This window comes from Dipodomys spectabilis, unplaced genomic scaffold (assembly GCF_019054845.1).
Source record: "Dipodomys spectabilis isolate Male_0828 unplaced genomic scaffold, ASM1905484v1 ptg000061l, whole genome shotgun sequence".
In the NCBI taxonomy this organism is placed as follows: domain Eukaryota; kingdom Metazoa; phylum Chordata; class Mammalia; order Rodentia; family Heteromyidae; genus Dipodomys; species Dipodomys spectabilis.
Window position 1 is genome coordinate 1,562,691 of NW_024870738.1, and position 19,364 is coordinate 1,582,054.

The 19,364-nt window shown below is 39.5% G+C and overlaps 1 protein-coding gene across 1 annotated transcript in view; it reads right to left on the minus strand.

Moving 5' to 3' along the window:
• The window catches only part of Arhgap6 (Rho GTPase activating protein 6), a 434,012-nt gene extending 414,959 nt beyond the window's left edge, over positions 1-19,053 (minus strand). The window contains exon 1 of the mRNA XM_042680437.1: positions 18,472-19,053. Within this exon, the coding sequence (XP_042536371.1) occupies positions 18,472-19,053 (582 nt within the window). The remainder of the gene's footprint in view (positions 1-18,471) is intronic.
• Positions 19,054-19,364: the final 311 nt, after the last annotated feature.

The window sequence follows — 19,364 nt, forward strand, 5'->3', positions numbered from 1 at the left end:
AAAGGGGCTGTTTGACTATAGAACACAACAACAGAAGAATAATCAGAATCATTTTCCAGTTCCAAGGCTTTGTAAAGGATTATCACAGAAGATACGAAAATGTTAGAGAAAAAAAACTGATTGGGGTATATTCATTGATTTACTTTTCCTTTATTGGGGTAAAGGCTCATCAATTATTTTCAACATTTATTGTCTAAAATGATGATAGAATCTGCAAGTTGAAACATTCTGTAGGCAAATGGAAATATGATACTAGGATTCAACTTGGCAGACAAGTAACAATCTGTATCTCTAAAAGATAGGTGGTACCTGAGGCTGAGCACTGGGTGCCACCTGCCTCCTAACGACTCAGGAGACAGAGATCTGGACGATTGCATTTTGACAACAGGAAGAAAAGTCCATGAGACTCCCATTTCCAGTTAAATAGCAAAATGCCTGGCTGGTATGACTCAAGTGGTAGAGTGGTAGAGTGCCAGCAGGGAGCAAACAAGACAAACATCAGTGTGCAGCACTGAGTTTATGCCTCAGAACCAGAAATTTAGTTAATTAATCAAGAGAAGTGGTAGTTGAAAGAAACTAAGATATATGATATACGCCAAATGCACAAAATTGTTGAGACAATTTATTTCTTTAATTGGACTAAAATTACTTTTGAGGAACATGAATATTTGATTTAATCCATACACTGCTGGCATGAACACAGATTATGAACATCTGTTTCAGTACCACTCCACTTAAAAAGAAAACTTAAGTTAGATTTACCTTCTAAAAGATACGTAATTAGTGGATATCATATCAAGTAATGGCATCAACTTTTGCAAACCAAAAGAAACATTTAAGTTAAAATCAACTGTGTAGGTTAACAAGATCAGCATATCCCAAGAATATGCTAGAAACCAGACCTGTTTCACTTCTCTTTGAAAATTACCTCCCAGGTCCATACTCTATGCTCTAGAGATATTAACAGAACGACTGAGGATGCTGGCCGATGGCATTTTTTTCCAATGGTATTTATTATGAAACAATCCTGGCAAGTGAAGGAAAACAGCACACACTGCTAATATTTTGGTAGAATTATGTGTTTATTCTAGCAGTGTTAACAAGAGAGAAATAAGCATCCAAGGAACACAGAGGAATGCTGCTGATGTAAATGAATATCTACTCAAAGCCCAGCTCTCTCTCTACTCTGATAGAGGAATGACAAAGAACATTTTGATTTTGCATTGTCAGCTTCATGTATCAACAAATCCAGCATCCAAAGACAAGTTTTTGGTGGCGTGGAGTAGGAATTCAGACAGACAAAGCAATGGCCTAGAAGAGAGCTTTTCATGTAGCAAGGGTGTTGGAGGGGAGAGGGTAGGCAAATCCAAATTACAGAGAAAAAGAACATAGCAGAAGGGCTGGTCAAGTCAGCTGATTGCTAGTGAGGTCATTGTGACAAAATTTCTTTTGTGCCTTTAGGCACAGTCGATGTCTCATGATTGCATCATCCTGACAAGCATATGACCATGCTGTCAGGAAGACAGGACAAGATAATGTGGCTAAGTGAATGAAAAGCCTAACCACCAATAGAAACACCCAATTTTATGAATATAGATGGTGACATTTGGTGTTGCAATGAGGCTTCAGGCATTCTCCTTATCCTTCCACTCTAGTCATGGAAAATAAACCAGAAAAAAAATTAAGAGACATTCTACAATATACCTGACTAGTACTTGCCACAAGTGATAAGTACATAGAAGATAAAGACCAATTGCAGGCGACTAAGAAGCCATGATAACTAGATGTAATGTGGGACTCAGGACCGGATCTTGGAGCAGAAATAAAGAGTAAAACAGAGTTTAGGACTGGCAAAAATCTAAGTCAGTCCTGCATTTTGCAGTTAATGAGGCTGGTGTTTTGGTTACTATAAATGCATCCTAATTTTATAAGCTATTAACAAGAAGAGACATAGAAAAGAAGGGCCTGTGTAGTTGCTTTGCTGCTCAATCTATTCGATCAAAACACTTGAAAAAGTATCTTATTGAGTTGTTTGTCCTGCTTATTAGTCTTGATGGTTAGCTGGTCAACAGTTTAATTCATGCAAAACAATCTCAGGATGCACAATGCACCTTCTAATTATATCAGACAATTTTTAGTGTCTGGCCTGTGCCCAGATTACTGATGTGTATATGCCTTTGTTCATTCTGGTCTTTCATTTGTCTTCCAGTTCAACCTTCTTCCCCAGATTAATTAATACACATTGCTTTCAAATTAACCTGAAATATGATCTCTTCTGTCTTTTCCAGGCAGAATTAGACATTCTCTGTTTCCTATACCCACTTCTACAAACCTCTGTTTTAGCCCACATGGTGAAGTCCTGAATATAACTTATATAGGGTGGGGTTACAAGTAAGAGATCTAAAACCAGGCTTACTGAATTGATCTCCTGCCTCTATCCCTTGCTTACTGTGTAACCCTGAACCAATTACTTGATTTTCTATGTCTAAGTGATTCTAAGAGAACCTGGCTCATGTAACTGCTCGATAGTTGTCAGCTATTATTGTGGTTATCACATATCTCTATATTCTGAAAACCTTCCAAACAGGACCATATGTCCTGTTAAATCACATCTTTGCAATTTACTGGCATTGGACTTCTTTGGATTATTGTGAAGATCTAATGAGCCTTTTCCTCTTAAAGCATTTAGTAGGGTAATTAATTCAAGGCAAACATTCGATGAATATTACTTATTATCAATATCATTGGGATGTTGCCAGAGTTTGACCTTTGTATGCTGAATTGTTTGATAAGTGAATGCATGAATTAATCAGTAGATATGATTGTCATCAGCTGCTTCAGTAGCTGATATAGATTATCTTTAGCAATTAATGATAGCAAAAACTAAATCTTATTCATTGCTTCCTGCTCTGAAGCTTTAGAATGTCAGTTTGGATACCAATGTCTGTCTTTATTGCTCTATGTTTAGTTAATATCCAGTCATAAAGAAAAATCTCCAAGGAGTAAACTGACAAGTCCTAAGAACAAACAGCTCTGTAAATAATATTCTTATGGCAATTTGGGCTGATCTAAACCATAGTTACTGCACTGTTAACAAGCTGAAAAATAAGTGTAAATTCCCTAAGGGACCAGATGGATCAATATAATAGGTCTTGTGAAATGAGCAACTACTTCACAGCTGGATGTATAATCTTAATTACCTCTATGCCCTAACTCCACTAGTAATAACAAAGACTTATTTTGCTACTTACTTATGGACCTATATATTTGACAGGAATCCAATATCATCCCTTTTTGATAGAAGCATAGCCTATGCCTTAAAACTTAACTGTAAAAGGAAAAATACACTGCATCACAATTCCTCAACATGACATATTTTCCTTGCAATTTAAAAAACCAAAATTGTACCTTACAAGCATTATTTGCATTTGTCATAGTATTGTTTCCTTTTTCCTCTGGAAAAATGACTTTAAGAAAATCTATGCACATCTTCCTCTGACAACATTTTGGCATGAATTATACTAAGTAATAAACAATAGACACCTCTATCAACCCCTCAGAGCCCCTGAGTCCTATGTGCACTCTGAGTTTATGACTTTCTACAAAGTGAAGTTAAGGAAACCAAAGTCATCCCTCATGGAGCCCAGTGGCACTGAGATTTGATCTCAAGCTTAGAAATCTCTAAGATCCAGGGGGAGGATGGGAAGGGATGGGAAGGGGAAGCAAAGGAGGAGGCTACAATGCTTGATAAGAAATGTACTCATTATCTTGCCCATGTAATTATAACCCCTCTGTACAGTATTTTTACAATAAAAAATAAATAAAATAAATAAATACAGAAATGTGACAGTAAAAAAAAAAATCTCTAAGATCTAGGATCATTCAGTCCATTAGTTATGATTTTGGTTAGTGAACATTTTGAGTTACTAATACTAAATGCTGCTCTTCATGAACCTACGCTGATTTTTTTTAGTTCAGCTGCCATTGCGCTGGGCAGTAGATGCGCAGAAAACCCCATCTCTATTACATACTATGTCAATGCCAGAAGGGCAAGATAGGCAAAACCTTGAAAACAAGCTCAATCAATGCAAACCATTGGAGACATTTTCTAGCTTCTCATCTTTTGTTTGTGATAGATAAAAGACTAAAAATTTTTTGCCATTTCTCTCATCCAAAGGTAGAACCTATGTCCCTGGCTTTTGAATTGGCTGGCCTGAGACTTCCTTTGACCAAGTAGTATCAGGAGATGACCATGCAGTGAGAGAGCCTGAGCTAGTCCTTTGGACAAGGACCCAGGCATCCGACACACAAATGCTGCTGCTGTAAACTTTCCAGGGCTCCCAGAGAACAACAGAAGGGAATCAAATAAATGGGCCCAGACGATGCCATGTAAAGCAGAAGTGTCTCACAGTGTCCTGGTCTAATTCTTGACCCTTAGACATACCACTGAAGCCGGGCGCCGGTGGCTCACGCCTGTAATCCTTACTCAGGAGGCAGAGATCTGAGGATCGTGGTTCAAAGCCAGCCCAGGCAGGAAAGACCGTGAGACTCTTATCTCCAATAAACCACTAGAAAACCGGAAGTGGCTTTGTGGCTCAAGCAGTAGAGTGCTCGCCTTGAGCTGAAGAGCTGAGGGACAGCGCCCAGGCCCAGAGTTCAAGCCCCACGACTGACGAAAGAAAGGAAGAAAGGAAGAAAGAAAGAAAGAAAGAAAGAAAGAAAGAAAGAAAGAAAGAAAGAAAGAAAGAAAGAAAGAAAGAAAGAAAGAAAGAAAGAAAGGAAGGAAGAAAGGAAGGAAGAAAGGAAGAAAGAAAGAAAGAAAGAAAGAAAGGAAGGAAGGAAGAAAGGAAGAAAGAAAGGAAGAAAGAAAGAAGCCACTGAATTTGGGAAGAAAGAAAGAAAGAAACATACCACTGAATTTGGGGTGATTTGCTGTATAGTAGAAGATAACTGACCCACTGGAAATTATGGCTATCAGGATGGTGTCCATATATTGGGTTCTCCCTTTGCAGCTGAAACATCTAGGACACAGCTTCACCATGACATTTTCCCTGTCCTCCTTTCACCCCCTTCTCCTTCCTCAGATGACCTCCTAAATCAACTGCTTTTGTTCCTGCCCTATCTTGAGGGCATTAAAAATAAGACATAAAGCTTGTGCTACCTCTATTTTTTCAACAAAGTTTAAAAAAAAGATTTCCCCAATTTGTTCCCATTGTTCCAGTTATTATAATAATAATTGAACTTTCATTTTTTATTTCTAAAACAAGATGTTATTATGAAGTCAACAGAGGCACTGTATACATATAGACAGGGAAATTGCACTGATAAGTGGGGGTCAAAAACAATGCAAGAAGCCTTTTGAAAGAAAAAGGAAAAGATTAACCTTTCTGAGTTGCAATAAATATTGCATACAAACAGTATTAACTATTTTGGAAGAAAACTATGTGTACTAAGTTAATTTTCTTCTTGATCACTCAACTTTCTCATTCAATGAACTTCTTAGAAAATTACCTTGTAGAACAGTTTTAAATTTGATGAACATTTACATAAATTACATCTGCCATATCTTTATATAACATAATTCAGGGACATTTAAACAGAAGTATTTCAAATAGTTTCTATAAAAAAGCATATTCCTGGATGTTAAAAAAAGACTAACTAGAAATTTCTGATCCACTGATGCTCCTACATTGCTGCCTTTAGGGAGAACCAAAAACTCTGGATGATATTTCAAAGAGAAATGAACAATTTTGCTTTATTTCTAAAGTTTGAACACTGAATAATTACTATTGGCTAACAAATCTGAATGTAAGCCTAAATACTTGACAGTATACATAATCCTTTACTCATCTTTCACAGTAAACAGTAAACTTTCAGTATATAAGAAAAATTCAATTCTAGGAAGATTTTAAGTCCAGGAAGGTTTTCTATGTCATTATAATCTAAGAAGGATTAGACTCTATTTGGGGTGTGGGTGGCTGAGCATAGACTTGGATTATCATAGATTTTAAGTATTACATAGAAACCTGTAACTGGACCTCTGTGTGTGTGTGTGTGTGTGTGTGTGTGTGTGTGTGTGTGTGAGAGAGAGAGAGAGAGAGAGAGAGAGACAGAGAGAGAGAGAGAGAGAGACAGAGACAGAGACAGAGACAGAGACAGAGAGACAGAGAGATGGAGAGAATTGGGGTTTGAACTCAGAGTCTGCACATTGTCCCTTACCTTTTCTTTCCCTCAAAGCTGGCACTTGACCTCTACCACTTAAGCTACAGATCCACTTGTAGCTTTTTGGAGGGTAATTGGAGATAAATCCTATGGACTTTCCTGCCCTACCTGGCTTTGAACAATGATTCTTAGATCTTAGTCTCCTGAGTAGCTAGGATTATAGGCATGAGCTATGGCACCTGGCAGCCAGAGAACTTTTAAGGACTTTTCCTTCCTAATACTATATTTGTTCATAGAATGCTAAAATCATTCTCAAAATGCTCATAGGAGTTACAGATTTTGAGCAAGAGAAGCATTTGAGTGTGGATGGTATTGTCTCAATTGAGTAATGCTGAGATGAGCCATGAAGAACAGTCAGCTTAGCTTCATGTGATAATAGTAGCATAAGGAAATGAGAATACACCAGCCTTGACATGAGGTGCACACTGTCATTACCAATCACAGAACTAGAGTTGGACTGAACAGTATCCAGTTTCTGACATTCTAATTATTCTTCAGACAAAGTGTCTAATACAATGAAATGACTTTGTGTTAGTATAAAGTTTACCCCTTGGCCTGTTGGCATGTCTTGAGTTACACCAAATCCACAATGCAAGTCTGGCAAATTCCTGTGTTCCAAATCACTAAGCCAAAACGCCTGGGCTGACAGCTTGTTGGGGCTCCAATGCTGATCATGAAAAGTATACCTTACTTAACAATTGGCAGAATGAATTTCAAATTGCCTTCTGTTCTTTGCCAATAGAGCTGCATCTACTCATTCATTCATTTACTATCTAAGCCTTCTACATTTGATATGGTAGAAATACCAAAGTTCTTGGCACATGCAATGGGTGAATAGTAACTATTTTTGACCAAATGAATTCCTCAGTTCAATTCCTGCTTTTATTGCTTCCTAGTTATGGGACTAGATAGAACTTCAGTTTTATTGGATCCTGTCTTGTTTTGTGTCTTTTAATACTTTTCAATGTCTTGGGCACTTTAATCATGCCAGGGGATTCTCATGGAGACTTGTTGAGATAAGCACTTTTATTAATGTCATTTGATACATGCAGACTTTGAGGCACAAAGAGGAGACTTAGTAATATGTTCAATATCACATGGAAAATTTGGATTTGAATCTAAGCAATCTGGTTCAGAGCCTAGCTTAATCCATTCATTTCATTTCTCTCCAAGTAATCCTGTGATATCTTAGAGTGTCAATGTCATAATCCATAGTATCACATCTGACATTATCAACTCACAGAGATATTTTAATAACAAATGAAAAGCTAATATTGTTATTTTATTTATCATTAATACCATCACCCATCAACTACCTATCATCTGACTGAATTAAGTAAAAAAGTAATCAGTTGAATTCTAATGAAATGCTTCCAATTTGTGAAGAATTATACGTTGTTCAAAAGTCAAAAACTTGGTGGCCCAGTCCAGGATTTCCCTTATCTTGTTATAACAAAGCCCAAGGTGACAGCTTTTGTCACCTGTTTTCTCCTTCTCCATCTACATCTGGGGATCAGAGTTCTAGTTGGCCTATTGAAAGATGAAGCTGAGAATTGACCCAATGCTTATTCATGCTTCAGCTCTGGTATTTGGCATTAATTCATCTGCTTCCATGAGTGGTTCAAATCCATAGGAATGAAAATATACTATTTTGCTATTCCATAAGGCCATTCAACTCAATTCACTTTGTCTTTTCACAGACATGGATGACTTCTGAGCCCCAGAATTGTCCCCTTGGATCTATCAACATCTCACTTGATTAGAGGTTTCTCAAATGCCTCTGCATTCTAATCGCTTCTGAGAATCTTTTACTATTTAATGGCTCTACTGAGATATGGCTGAGAGAACTTTCAGGATTGTAAGTAGATTTCAAAGTCTCTGCCTTTTCTTAAAAATATTCAAAATTTTATAGCATATCTTGCTTCCAAAGTTAATGATCAGGACATACAACATCCATGGTGACGGATCTTAGAAAATCCCAGAGCTAACTGCTGACTCCTCCACTGAATCTCCCAGACTTGTAAATATCTCACTTATTGTGTCTTCAAAGAAAGCATATAAAATGTAGTGAATCTGGTGAAGTAAGAAACTGTCCTTCTGCATTTTGATTGTTTCATTAAAAACATGACATAGCAAAGTTATTTTGGTATATTTTCTACACAAATGCAGAAACATCATCCTTTTTCTTCAGTTGAGATAAAACTTTATAGCCCACAAATTATCCTTTTATCTATTATTTTTTAACCCAGGGGACCTCACACTCCCTTGGTATATTTGTTCATTTGGCACACTATTACTTGAATTATACCTCTAGCCCAGCTTTTTGAAGATTGACTGGAGATGGGGTCTCAGACTTTTTTATCTTGGCTGGTTTTGAACTGAGATCCTCCTGGTTTCAGTCTTCTGGATTAGCCACCAGCACCCAACCTAATTCATCTTCTAAAGGGTCCAATTCAGTGATTGTTGGTATATTCACAAGGTTGTATCACCATTGTCCCTATCTAGTTGTAAATTATTTTCATTACCCTAAAAGAGAATCCCATCCATAAGCAGCTCATCACTCACTCTATTGCACAAAGTAAACAGAAAAATGGTATTATTAACCAAAAATGAATAAATGCATAAAATGTTCAGGAGGAAGAGAAATTTGTTTTGTTCCTGATATGCAAAATCTAAGGAGTCAGGTGATCATGCCTGAGAAGAGGTCTAACAGGAAATTAGAAAGTGCATGCCAGAAGCTTGAACACGAGACTTCAGCCAGACACAGAGCCAGAATTCTTCCCAAGAAGCATGATAGTTGAATCAAGGGAGAATCACTTGAAAGGAAAATACAGAACTGTGTATGGGTAGCTAAATGAGACCACGCTAGAGACAGAGGACCAGAGAGAGGCCTTGAAAATGAGGAAAGATTTAAGATTCTAAGTCAATGAAAGGGGAAAAAAAGAAATTTGACCAAGTAAAGTCTAAGAAAAGTCCAGGAAGACTTTACTGACGTATAAGGAAGGAAATGTTTTCAAGAAAATGAATAGTGAGCTTTCAGGAAAGGCAAGAGGAAATGGAATTATATACATATATATATATTTATATATATATATATATATATATATAGAGAGAGAGAGAGAGAGAGAGAGAGACACGAGAAGAGGGGAAAGAGAGGGAAGTAGGGACTGTGATTAAAACATATATGCCTGTATGGACATACCACAGTAAAACATTAATTTGTCCAATTAATATGGTAGGACAAATATAATAACATATTATTTTATAATTAATATATAATTATGTTATAGGATTAATATATAATTGATATATAATTAGAAATTAGAAATATTTTTAAAAGAAATACCTTGGAATATGGGAATCTTTTAGAGAATTGCTTAGCTAAGTAATGGGGATAGAAAGAGGATCACAAAAGTTTCTCCCTCTGTGAAAGGCATGATAAATTCTTTTTCCAGAAGCTTGTTGCTTTGAGGGTCAAGATTTCAGAGTGATTGTGCACCCACTGCCTTTTCAGTTTGTCAGTTTAACTGTACAACATGGAAATATAGCCAATAAATCCCAGAATTTTGGTTGTAAGTTCAATTCCAAAGTATCTGAGAGGTTGTCTTCACATTATTCTCGATGTAAGTTCAGATTTACCTATGAAAGGAAACCTAGCAAAGAGGTAGTCCAACAAAGAGGAACTATGAAAGTTGAAGAACTCTTCCTAACCTAAAATCCTTAAGGCATCATTCTGTCAACTTCAGACAGAATTTTTAATGAACTAGCTTTTTTCAATTTCCTATCTGAAGCTGTCCTACTCTGATTACTTCTTCTTTGGTGATGTAGATGAACATCTATTTTTTAAACACACTATTACTGTCTATTACTTTTTAAAGTTTAACTCCAGTTTCCATTATTATATATACACCATTTAATTATTCCTTACAGTTATATTTAAACATCTCACTTTTTTCTTTTTTTTTTCTTTTTTTTGGGGGGGTCCGGTCGTGGGGCCTGAACTCTGGGCCTGGGCGCTGTCCCTCAGCTCTTCAGCTCAAGGCTAGCACTCTACCACTTGAGCCACAGTGCCATTTCCGGCTTTTTTCCTTTTGCTTATGTGGTGCTGAGGAATCGAACCCAGGGCCTCATGCTTGCAAGTCAAGCACTCTACCACTGAGCCACCTTCCCAGCCCTAGCAAACTGTTTAATGCATCGTTAAAATACATGAAAGCAGACATTGTTCTGAAATGTCTGAATGTTCTGAAATGTTCTGAAATGTTCTGAAAAGCTTGCCTGTGCTTCAGAGCTTTAAGCCAGCAGCAGTTTCCACCCTGGAGAGTTTGTACCCTAAGAAGAGATTTTATATCTCAGGACACATTTGGTAATGCCTGGTGGCATTTTTGATTAACAGAACTGAGCAGAGGAGTACTATTGGAATATGGTGGATAGAAGGAAGAAGTGCCCCCAAATATTCTACAAGGCTTAGGACAGTCCCCTATTACATAGACTTGGGCTCCAAATCACGACAGTAAACTAGAAAAAAACGTGTCTCTCAAAAGATATTTAGGATAAGAAAAAAAGTGGGCTGGGAAGGTGGCTCAGTTGTAGAGTGCTTGCCTAGCATGCATGAAGCCCTGGGTTCTATTCTTCAGTACCACATACACAGAAAAAGCCGGAAGTGGTGCTGTGGCTCAAGTGGTAGAGTGCTAGTCTTGAGCAAAAGAATTCAGGGAAAGTGCCCAGGCCCTGAGTTCAAAACCCCCAGGACTGGCAAAAACAAACAAATAAAACAAAAAAGTCAGTTTGCTAAAATGGAGACTTAACATACAGAAGTATGTTTATATGCCAATTCTTATTTGTGTCTAGGATGCCTGACATGATTTCCCCATGTTCATCTCCTCTGATATCTGTCCTTCATTTGTTTCATGCTACTAAGCCATGCTTCTTTAGGCACCAGAGTGGTCCCTCTAAAACACATATTTGAACGTGTAACACCTCAGTCTTGAAAATCACCAAGTTCCCCATTCCCTTTCACAGCTTCTCAGCCTTGAATATATTGGCTAGATGCTGCATCCTTGCTGGACTGCTTTGAATATTATGGGGTGTTTAGTAGCATCCCTAGCAGAACTACTAATTGCCAGTAGCAATTCCCCTATAGTAGTCAGAACAATGTCTCGCCAAACATCTTTACACCTAATCCATGGAACCTGCAAGTACATTATGGTAAAGGGAGAAAGGAGACTTCAGATGGAATGAAGGGTTGCTTTTCAACTAGCCTTAAAATAGATTAGCCAGGCACTAGCAGCTCATGCCTGTAATCCTAGGTACTCAGGAGGCTGAGATCTGAAGATTGCAGTTCAAAGCCAGGCCAGTAGCTCAGTGGTAGAGCACTAGCCTTGAGCAAAAATGTTCAGAGACAATCCAAGGCCCTGAGTTCAAGCCTCAGGACCAGCATAAAAATAACAAACAAAAACTTAGTGAGATTATTCTGGATTATCCAGGTGAACCGAAAGTAACTGAGAGCCCTGAAGAGAGTCAGAGGGAAAAATGACTAGGAAAGAAAGATCATACATACAACATGGCTGGCTTTGAAGGATAGGGGTTACTGGAAAGGGAAAAAAAACAGATAGCAGAACATTTAGACGAACAGAGTCTTGAATTTAGCTTAATGAGACCCATTGGGACATCTGCTCTCCAGAACTGAAAGGTAATAGATTTGTATTGCTCTAAGCCACAAAGTTATTTGTTAAAGCAGTGATAGGAAACTAATATACCACCACTACCAATTATGACATCTGAACATGTGCTCAGACACTGTGAAATATCACCTATGGCTAAAGTCACCTCCAGGTTGAGAGTCATTGTTGTAAATGACATAGAGTCTGAACTCCAGACAATTACAGCAAGACTTTCATAATAAACACTGTACCATCTGCTAAATACAATCATGCAAGCAAAAGCGAGATACAGACATTCTAGAAAACTTGTGTAAAATACCCTATAAGGTTAGAGGCATGCTCAAATACTTGCCTATCAAGCACAAAGACCCATGTTCAATTCCCAACACCATCAAAATAATAAAAACAAATATCCTTTTATCACTCTTCAGATTAAAGAAGAAGCTCCTAGGAGCATTTAGCTCTCCTCTCATTTTATTCATATTCATAATTACTGCTCCCATGGGCCTTATCAGGCTACTACCTGGAATTCTCAGATTACTCAATGGAAAGCCCTCTGCTTGCTACATATATGAAACTTCAGGTGTTCTGATCTCCCACTGTAAACACAATTGCACTGAAGCCCCTGTCATTTTTCCTTGTTGGAAACTCTGGTTTTACTAACACACCTCTGAGCTTTTGCAATGTTCATTCCCCTTTCTCATCAAGAAATGCCCTTGACAAGTTGTTATGTTGAAAAAGGAACTTTACAACTTTGGTGGGGGGTGGGGGGAGGATCGGGTGGGGGGAGGGGGAGTATGTGAAGGGATTGGAAGGGGAAACAAAGAGAAGGCAACAATGCTTGATAAGAAATGTACTCATTATCTTGCCCATGGAATTGTAACTTCTCTGTACAGTATTCTCACAATAAAAAAAAGAAAGAAAGAAATGCCTTTGATCCAAGTATGGTGGCAGACACATATAATCCCAGCTAATTGAGAGGTGGAGTTGGGAGTGGTGAGTTTGAAGCTAGCCTGGAAAGTTAGTGAGATCTTGTCTTGAAAACAAAATACAAGGAACGAATAAAACTGAATTCCCAAAGAATTAACAACCCAATAAACAAATGTACAAATGAACTAAACAGACAAGTCTCAAAAGAAGGCACATGGGGCTGGGAAGGTGGCTCAGTGGTAGAGTGCTTGCCTTGCATGTATGAGGCCCTGGGTTCCATTCCTTAGCACCACATAAACATAAAAGTGGTGCTGTGGTTCAAGTGGTAGAGCACTAGCCTTGAGCTGAAGAACTGAGGAACAGCACCCAGGCCCAGAGTTCAAGCCCCACAACTGACAAAAAAAGAAGGCATACAATTTATCAATAAATAGATGGAGAAATGTTCCCCATTCCAAGCCATAAAGGAAATGCAAATCAAAACATTAGATATCATCTCTAATCAGAATGGTCTTAATTAAAAGCACAAATGCTGGCCTCAAGGCAAAAAAATAGACCCAAAGAAATATAGGCTCCCTTGTTTCCCTCATTTTTAATAAACAGTATATGCCTAGGATGGTCCTAGCAGAGATAACAATAGCTCAATAGCTATGTATATATGACCATATAAAATGATGCTAATCAAAATAAACTCCAAGATATGGAAACAAGAGGGTTTTTTTAAGTATACTGTTTGCAGTTATTTTTTTTCTTTCATATTTTTCCTTTGGTTTATTCCCTGTGGTCACTGCTTTTTATTTTGGTACACTTTGTCTTATATATGTTTATTGGATTTGGGGAAAGGAGGGGGAATCGAAACTGTGGAACAAAGGGTGAACTAATGTAACAGTGATACTCACAAGACACTATGTTGGAAATGAACTTCACAACTTGATGTGGGAAGGGAGTAGGGGGAGAAGCAGGAGAAAACGAGGGTGGATAACACTGAAAAGAAATGTACTCATTACCTTACTTATGTAATTGTAACCCCTATGTACATCACCCTTACAATAAAAAAAAAAACTTTCTACCCCGATACATTGTTGATGGGAGTGTAAACTCGTGCAACCACCATAGAAATCAGTATGGAACCTCCTCAAGAAACTAAAAATAGATCTACTCTACAATCCAGTAACAGCACTTTTGGTTATATATTGGAAGGAATATATTTCAACATACAATAGAGCCACTTGCATAGCCATGTTTATTGCAGCACTATTCACAGTAGCTGTACTATAAAAACACACCAGATACTCTAAAACTTATGAATAGATCAAGAAAACATAGTATAGATACACAATGGAGTATTACTATTCAGTCGTAAAGAATGTTATACAGAAATTACATCTTTTGTGGCAAAATGAATGGAATTGGAAATTATAATGTTAAGCAAAGTAGGCCAGGTTCAGAAGTACAAAGGTGGAATATTTCAACTCATATGTAAATGCTAAATCTAAAAGTTAAACGTATGTAAGCGTATGCAGTACCATGCACATACACACACACGCACACACACCCCACATATGAACATGTTTGTAATTGTGAGATTGTTTGAGGGAATGATTAGAGGAGGGGAGAAAAGATACTATTAGAGTGAACAATAGTAAAAATACATTGCACTTGTGAATAAAGACATCAAAAGTAAATTCACTGAAAACTATTGAAAAATTGAGGGAAAATGAAAGGAAATGGGGGGAGGGTTCAAGCTGACTCAAGTCCTGCATGTGCATTTGTGCAATACCATGATTAAATCCTTTTGAGCAATTAGTATACACTAAAAAAATGAATGATGGGAATGTAAAACAGGTCCTGTATAGACTATGGACATGACTGGAAGGAGAGAGGGCAAAAGGAGATGGCGAAGGAAGATGAATATGGCCCAGATATATTAGGCATATGCATGCAAATAGAACAATGAATCTTGCTGAGTTAGTTTGGGGAAAGGGGGACTTAGAGAGAAAGGACACTGATGGAAGGGGTTTACCTGATCCATGCACATTGTGTATGCATATGTGGGCATATCAAAATGTAGCCTTCTTGCACAACTAATTCATGTGAATTGCAAAGGTTAAAAACAAAACAAAATACAAACCAAAGATCTAAAGGCATAGCTCAAGAGGTAGAGCATGTGCCTGGTATGTTTGAGGCCCTAAAGCAAAAAAAGAAAGGAAGGAAGGAAGGAAGGAAGGAAGGAAGGAAGGAAGGAAGGAAAGAAAGAAAGAAAGAAAGAAAGAAAGAAAGAAAGAAAGAAAGAAAGAAAGAAAGAAAGAAAGAAAAGACAGCTTGCTTTCCTTGAAAATGGCAGTCAGTTTTAAAGATCGAGTTCAAGTGTTGTGTAAACAATAAAGACTTCTAAGACACATACACACCCTTCACCAAGGACAGTGAATCATCACTTGTCCCAGTTTGGTTCCTTGTGGAGATGATCTTCCTAATCCATTCCTATTGGCTGTCACAGCACGGGGAACTGGCCTCATATTCTGCATTCTTTGAACCTAGAGGAATGAATGTTTCTACTCAAGAAAACAAAAGTTTTCTTGAAAAGCTTCAGAAACTAGAAGCTTCGGCTTCAGTGACGTATCTTAAGACAAGTGTAGAAGTCATGTGGACATAGAGAAATTGCTTTAATTTTGGATTACAAAAGCTGGCAAACCCCAAGTCAGCTATGGGCATAATCCAAGCTCTGGTGGACAGGAATTGATATGATCCCAGGATGGAAATGAGAGATTGTATTCTATTATGTGTGACCAGAGACAGAGAGAGTTTGGCTGTGAAGAACACAAATTGTGAATCTACCAATTATGTTACCAATAGATGCCATGTGTCCGTTGGTTGTTTTCCTTTTGTCTACTCAAGAGAAATTCTACCCATACCTCCACGAATCAAATGTTTCTTAAAGCAATCTTGAAATAAATAGGAAATATTAACAGAGTCCTATTTAACTCTGCCTAACACCTTTCAGACTGAGACCATAAAAACAGCCATTTATGAGCACTGATAGAGATGCAGACATTTATGAGGGTCTTGGGAGGGTCTTGTATGAACAGTTTAAAGTCGGAGGATCTGCTGAGAGGACCGAGTGGAAATGGATGTGCTTGATCAATGACTAAACCGGAAAGTCAATTCTCAGGCTTTCCTGTAGATTCAGAGGAATAGAAATAGAAAACAAGCCAGGACAGATACTTGGAGTCGGAAAGCATCACTTCAGAAGGATCTCCAGAGTGTAGGAACCAAAGGCCACTTTAAGCCATCCTGACATCCCTGCTGTGGACAAGTGCTAGATGGCCAGTGTGGGGTGTGCCTTTGGCTTCTGCTTCATTATTGCAGTGGTACTCAACTCAGGTGCTTTCCACCTGAGGAGACTCAGTAGCCTCTAGAGACAGTTTTCATTGTCACACTAGTAGAGAAGAGTGCTGCTGGCATCTAGTGGGAAGAGGCCAGGTCTGCTGTTCAACAGCCTGCAATCACCAGGCTAGACCCACATCAAAAAAACCTTCCGTCCCAGATGCCAGTAACACAATGGCTGAGAACTCCTGAGCCATGACAAGAAGTGGAAGAATCAAATCAGTGTGAATGAGATCTCCATTCCGGGACCTCTATGCAACTTTTACAAGGCTGTTCATTTGATGAACTTTTGACATCATTAGTAACAATACTCATTTTGGACATAAGATCCAGCCCAATTGCAAGTGAGAAGGACAGGCAGTACCCAATAGGATGCCTTCTCTTGGTTTTGAGAAGGTTCCAGGGTGTTAAACCTTTGAAAGGTAATCTAGGCCATTAAATTCCAGACTCTGAGGTTACGTTAGGATATCTTGGCTTCTACTAAACAAAACCAGCTTTGGGCCAACATGCCAGGATTCCATCCAATCACTCCAGATCTGCCTTGAGAATAAAGCAATTTCCGCTCCTCTCTCCTCACATACACACATAAACTTTTTTATGAGAAAATGTTGTTCCTTTGCTAGATGACTCCGTATTTAGACATAATCATTGCAAAAAAGTTGAAGTTCGTGGTGGATGATCTCCACATAATCTGTCCAAATGTTGTATGGAACACTCAGGAAACACCCAGTATTGCAGTAGCTCAATAATTGTCTATTCTTGATAAGACTTTAACCGATAGGAAATTAAATTGCAATGAGTGGGATCATCATTCAGATGCCTTTGGGACATATTTGTCATGAACAGTGTCTGTATACTATACTCTAACAAGCAGAACCATTCTTAGGGATGCTGCTGGTTCTAACTATGAATATCATTGGCTATGAAATGCAAAAAGTAGTTTTCTCTCTGTCTTTCGCTCTTTCTCTCTCTCCCTTGCTCTTGCTCTCATGTTCCCTCTCACTCATATACATTAACCTGATAATGGGTGCTTCAGAAACATTAGGAATCTAGCTTTTACTAGAGATTAAGAATTTAACACCTCAATTTTTGATTATCCTTTTAACACCAAGTCTTCTGGTTTGGCTGAAACATGTGCTGTTTGCTTCATTTTTTTTTCTTTCAAATGATCCTCTTCCCCCAACAGAATGGGCAGCACAGTTAGCAGTGATCGTTGGGTTCTGCTATTCTATGCCCCCTCCGTTAATTTGACACAGCCACTAACCTTGATAATATGTGATGTTATTCTTTCTGATAGATAATGCTGATTTTTCTAGGGTGTTCTACTCAAGCTGAAATCTAACAATTACCTCATGGTCCACAGAGCTGAGTAGGCTCTTGGATGCTATTTTCAAACTGTGTTTGCTTAGTTATATTTCCTTTATTTAGCCTAAATCTCCAGGAATTACATAGTATTTCATTTCATTTCTGTAATGCTAACTGCGCTCTAAAATATTTAATTACAACTACTGGGATCTCCCTTCCCTTATGGAAACAGATCCAAAGCAAATCTATAGAGTTTGTGGACTGAAAGGGATAGCAGTTGGTCATTTTTAAAACCAACTACTATTTATTCTCTAAAAGCACTCTGCTTTCCAAGTACCCTTCAACCACAGTTTCCCAATAGCTCTATTCTCCATCCTTAACCAGAAAGCAAACATTTTAAGGGTATCAAATAGCTCTCTCTCTGAGTCCCCCCACCATTTATTATTGATTCCTGATTCAAGTCTCTTTCACTAGCTACTAATTGTGCTTAGTGGAATTCGAGCATATTTTCATGATACTTCATACCCTTAAGCATGGAAAGTATTCTATACCATAGATTTCTGAAATTACACCTTTGGGGAAAAGAAGTGAAAAGAGAAAAGAAAAGAAAAGAAAAAGCAGATCATTTTGTTTCTCCATCCTGCCAACCAAACGCACACCCACACACACCCAAACATTTTTTGGAATAATGGTCGTAAATTTTTTCTGAAACAACTCATTCATTCATAGCTAGCTAGGTAGGTAGGTAGGTGGGTGGGTAGATAGATGATAGATAGACAGACAGACATTTATATATGTAAATTTTTTTCACCAAGAAATAAGAACACTCTCCACCTCTAGTTGTAGTGCCCTAGAGAGCACCCAGAGTGGCCACTAGGGTCACCCCATTTACAGGCACCATTTGTGCAGTCTAAGTAGAAAGTTACACTGGGGCATCCGGCTTTGGGCCACAGCACCGCGCACAGGTCCCTACCTCAGATTTGCACACGACATAGGGGTGGCCACGACGGCTGGGTGGAGGCTGGAACTTCCTCTGCTGAAGCCACCTCCGGGGAGAAGTGAAAAGCCCGTTGGGGCCTCCTGCAGAGGACCAGAGGATGCTCCCAGCGCTGCGGCCGCCAGCCGGCCCTGCCAGGACCGAGGGCAGGTCCCAAGCCATGCTCTTCTTGAGCCCTCCACGACCCATGGCGATTTCATAGTCAAAGTGGAAGCTACCAGATGGTGACTTCTCTTGCGGGGTGCTCGGAGTGGAGAAGGACGAGCAAAGGGGTCGAGGTGGGAGCCGGGTGGTCCGGGAAGATAGACTCCTGGGAGAAGACGCCGAGCGGGAACCGAGGCTCTCGGCTAGGAGCTGGGGGGAACAGAGGCGGCTCGAGGCCGCCCCTCGTAGGCTGCCCTCGGTGGCCGTCTCGCTCCCACCGCCGCTGATCAGGGCTGGGTCCAGGCTGCGAGTCTGGCGCAGCTTCCTCTTGGAGGATCCCTTGGCGGAGGCCGTGCCACCGGAGGCGGGCGAGGAGCAGGAGAAGACACTGTGGAGCAGGCTCTGCGCCGACATCGCTGCGGGGCTCTGCCCGAAGGCCACCTTCACCCCGCTCCCTTCTGGATGTCCGGAGGCGTGGGGCTGGGAGGGGAAGCCCGCGCAGGGCGGGGGCGGGGGAGGGGGGCGCTGCCAGGCGGGACTCGGTTCACACGCCAGCAGCGCTCCAAGTGCCGCTACGGGGGCAGAAGCTGGAGATCCATCACCAGCCACGGGGGGCAAAAGGAGGTCCGGGACCTTCCTGCAGCCGCACGAACCCTTCCTGGGTGTCTTAAGAGTGAGAAGACTAAGGAGGAGGAGGAGGAGGAAGGTCAGGCGTTCCTGTTCCT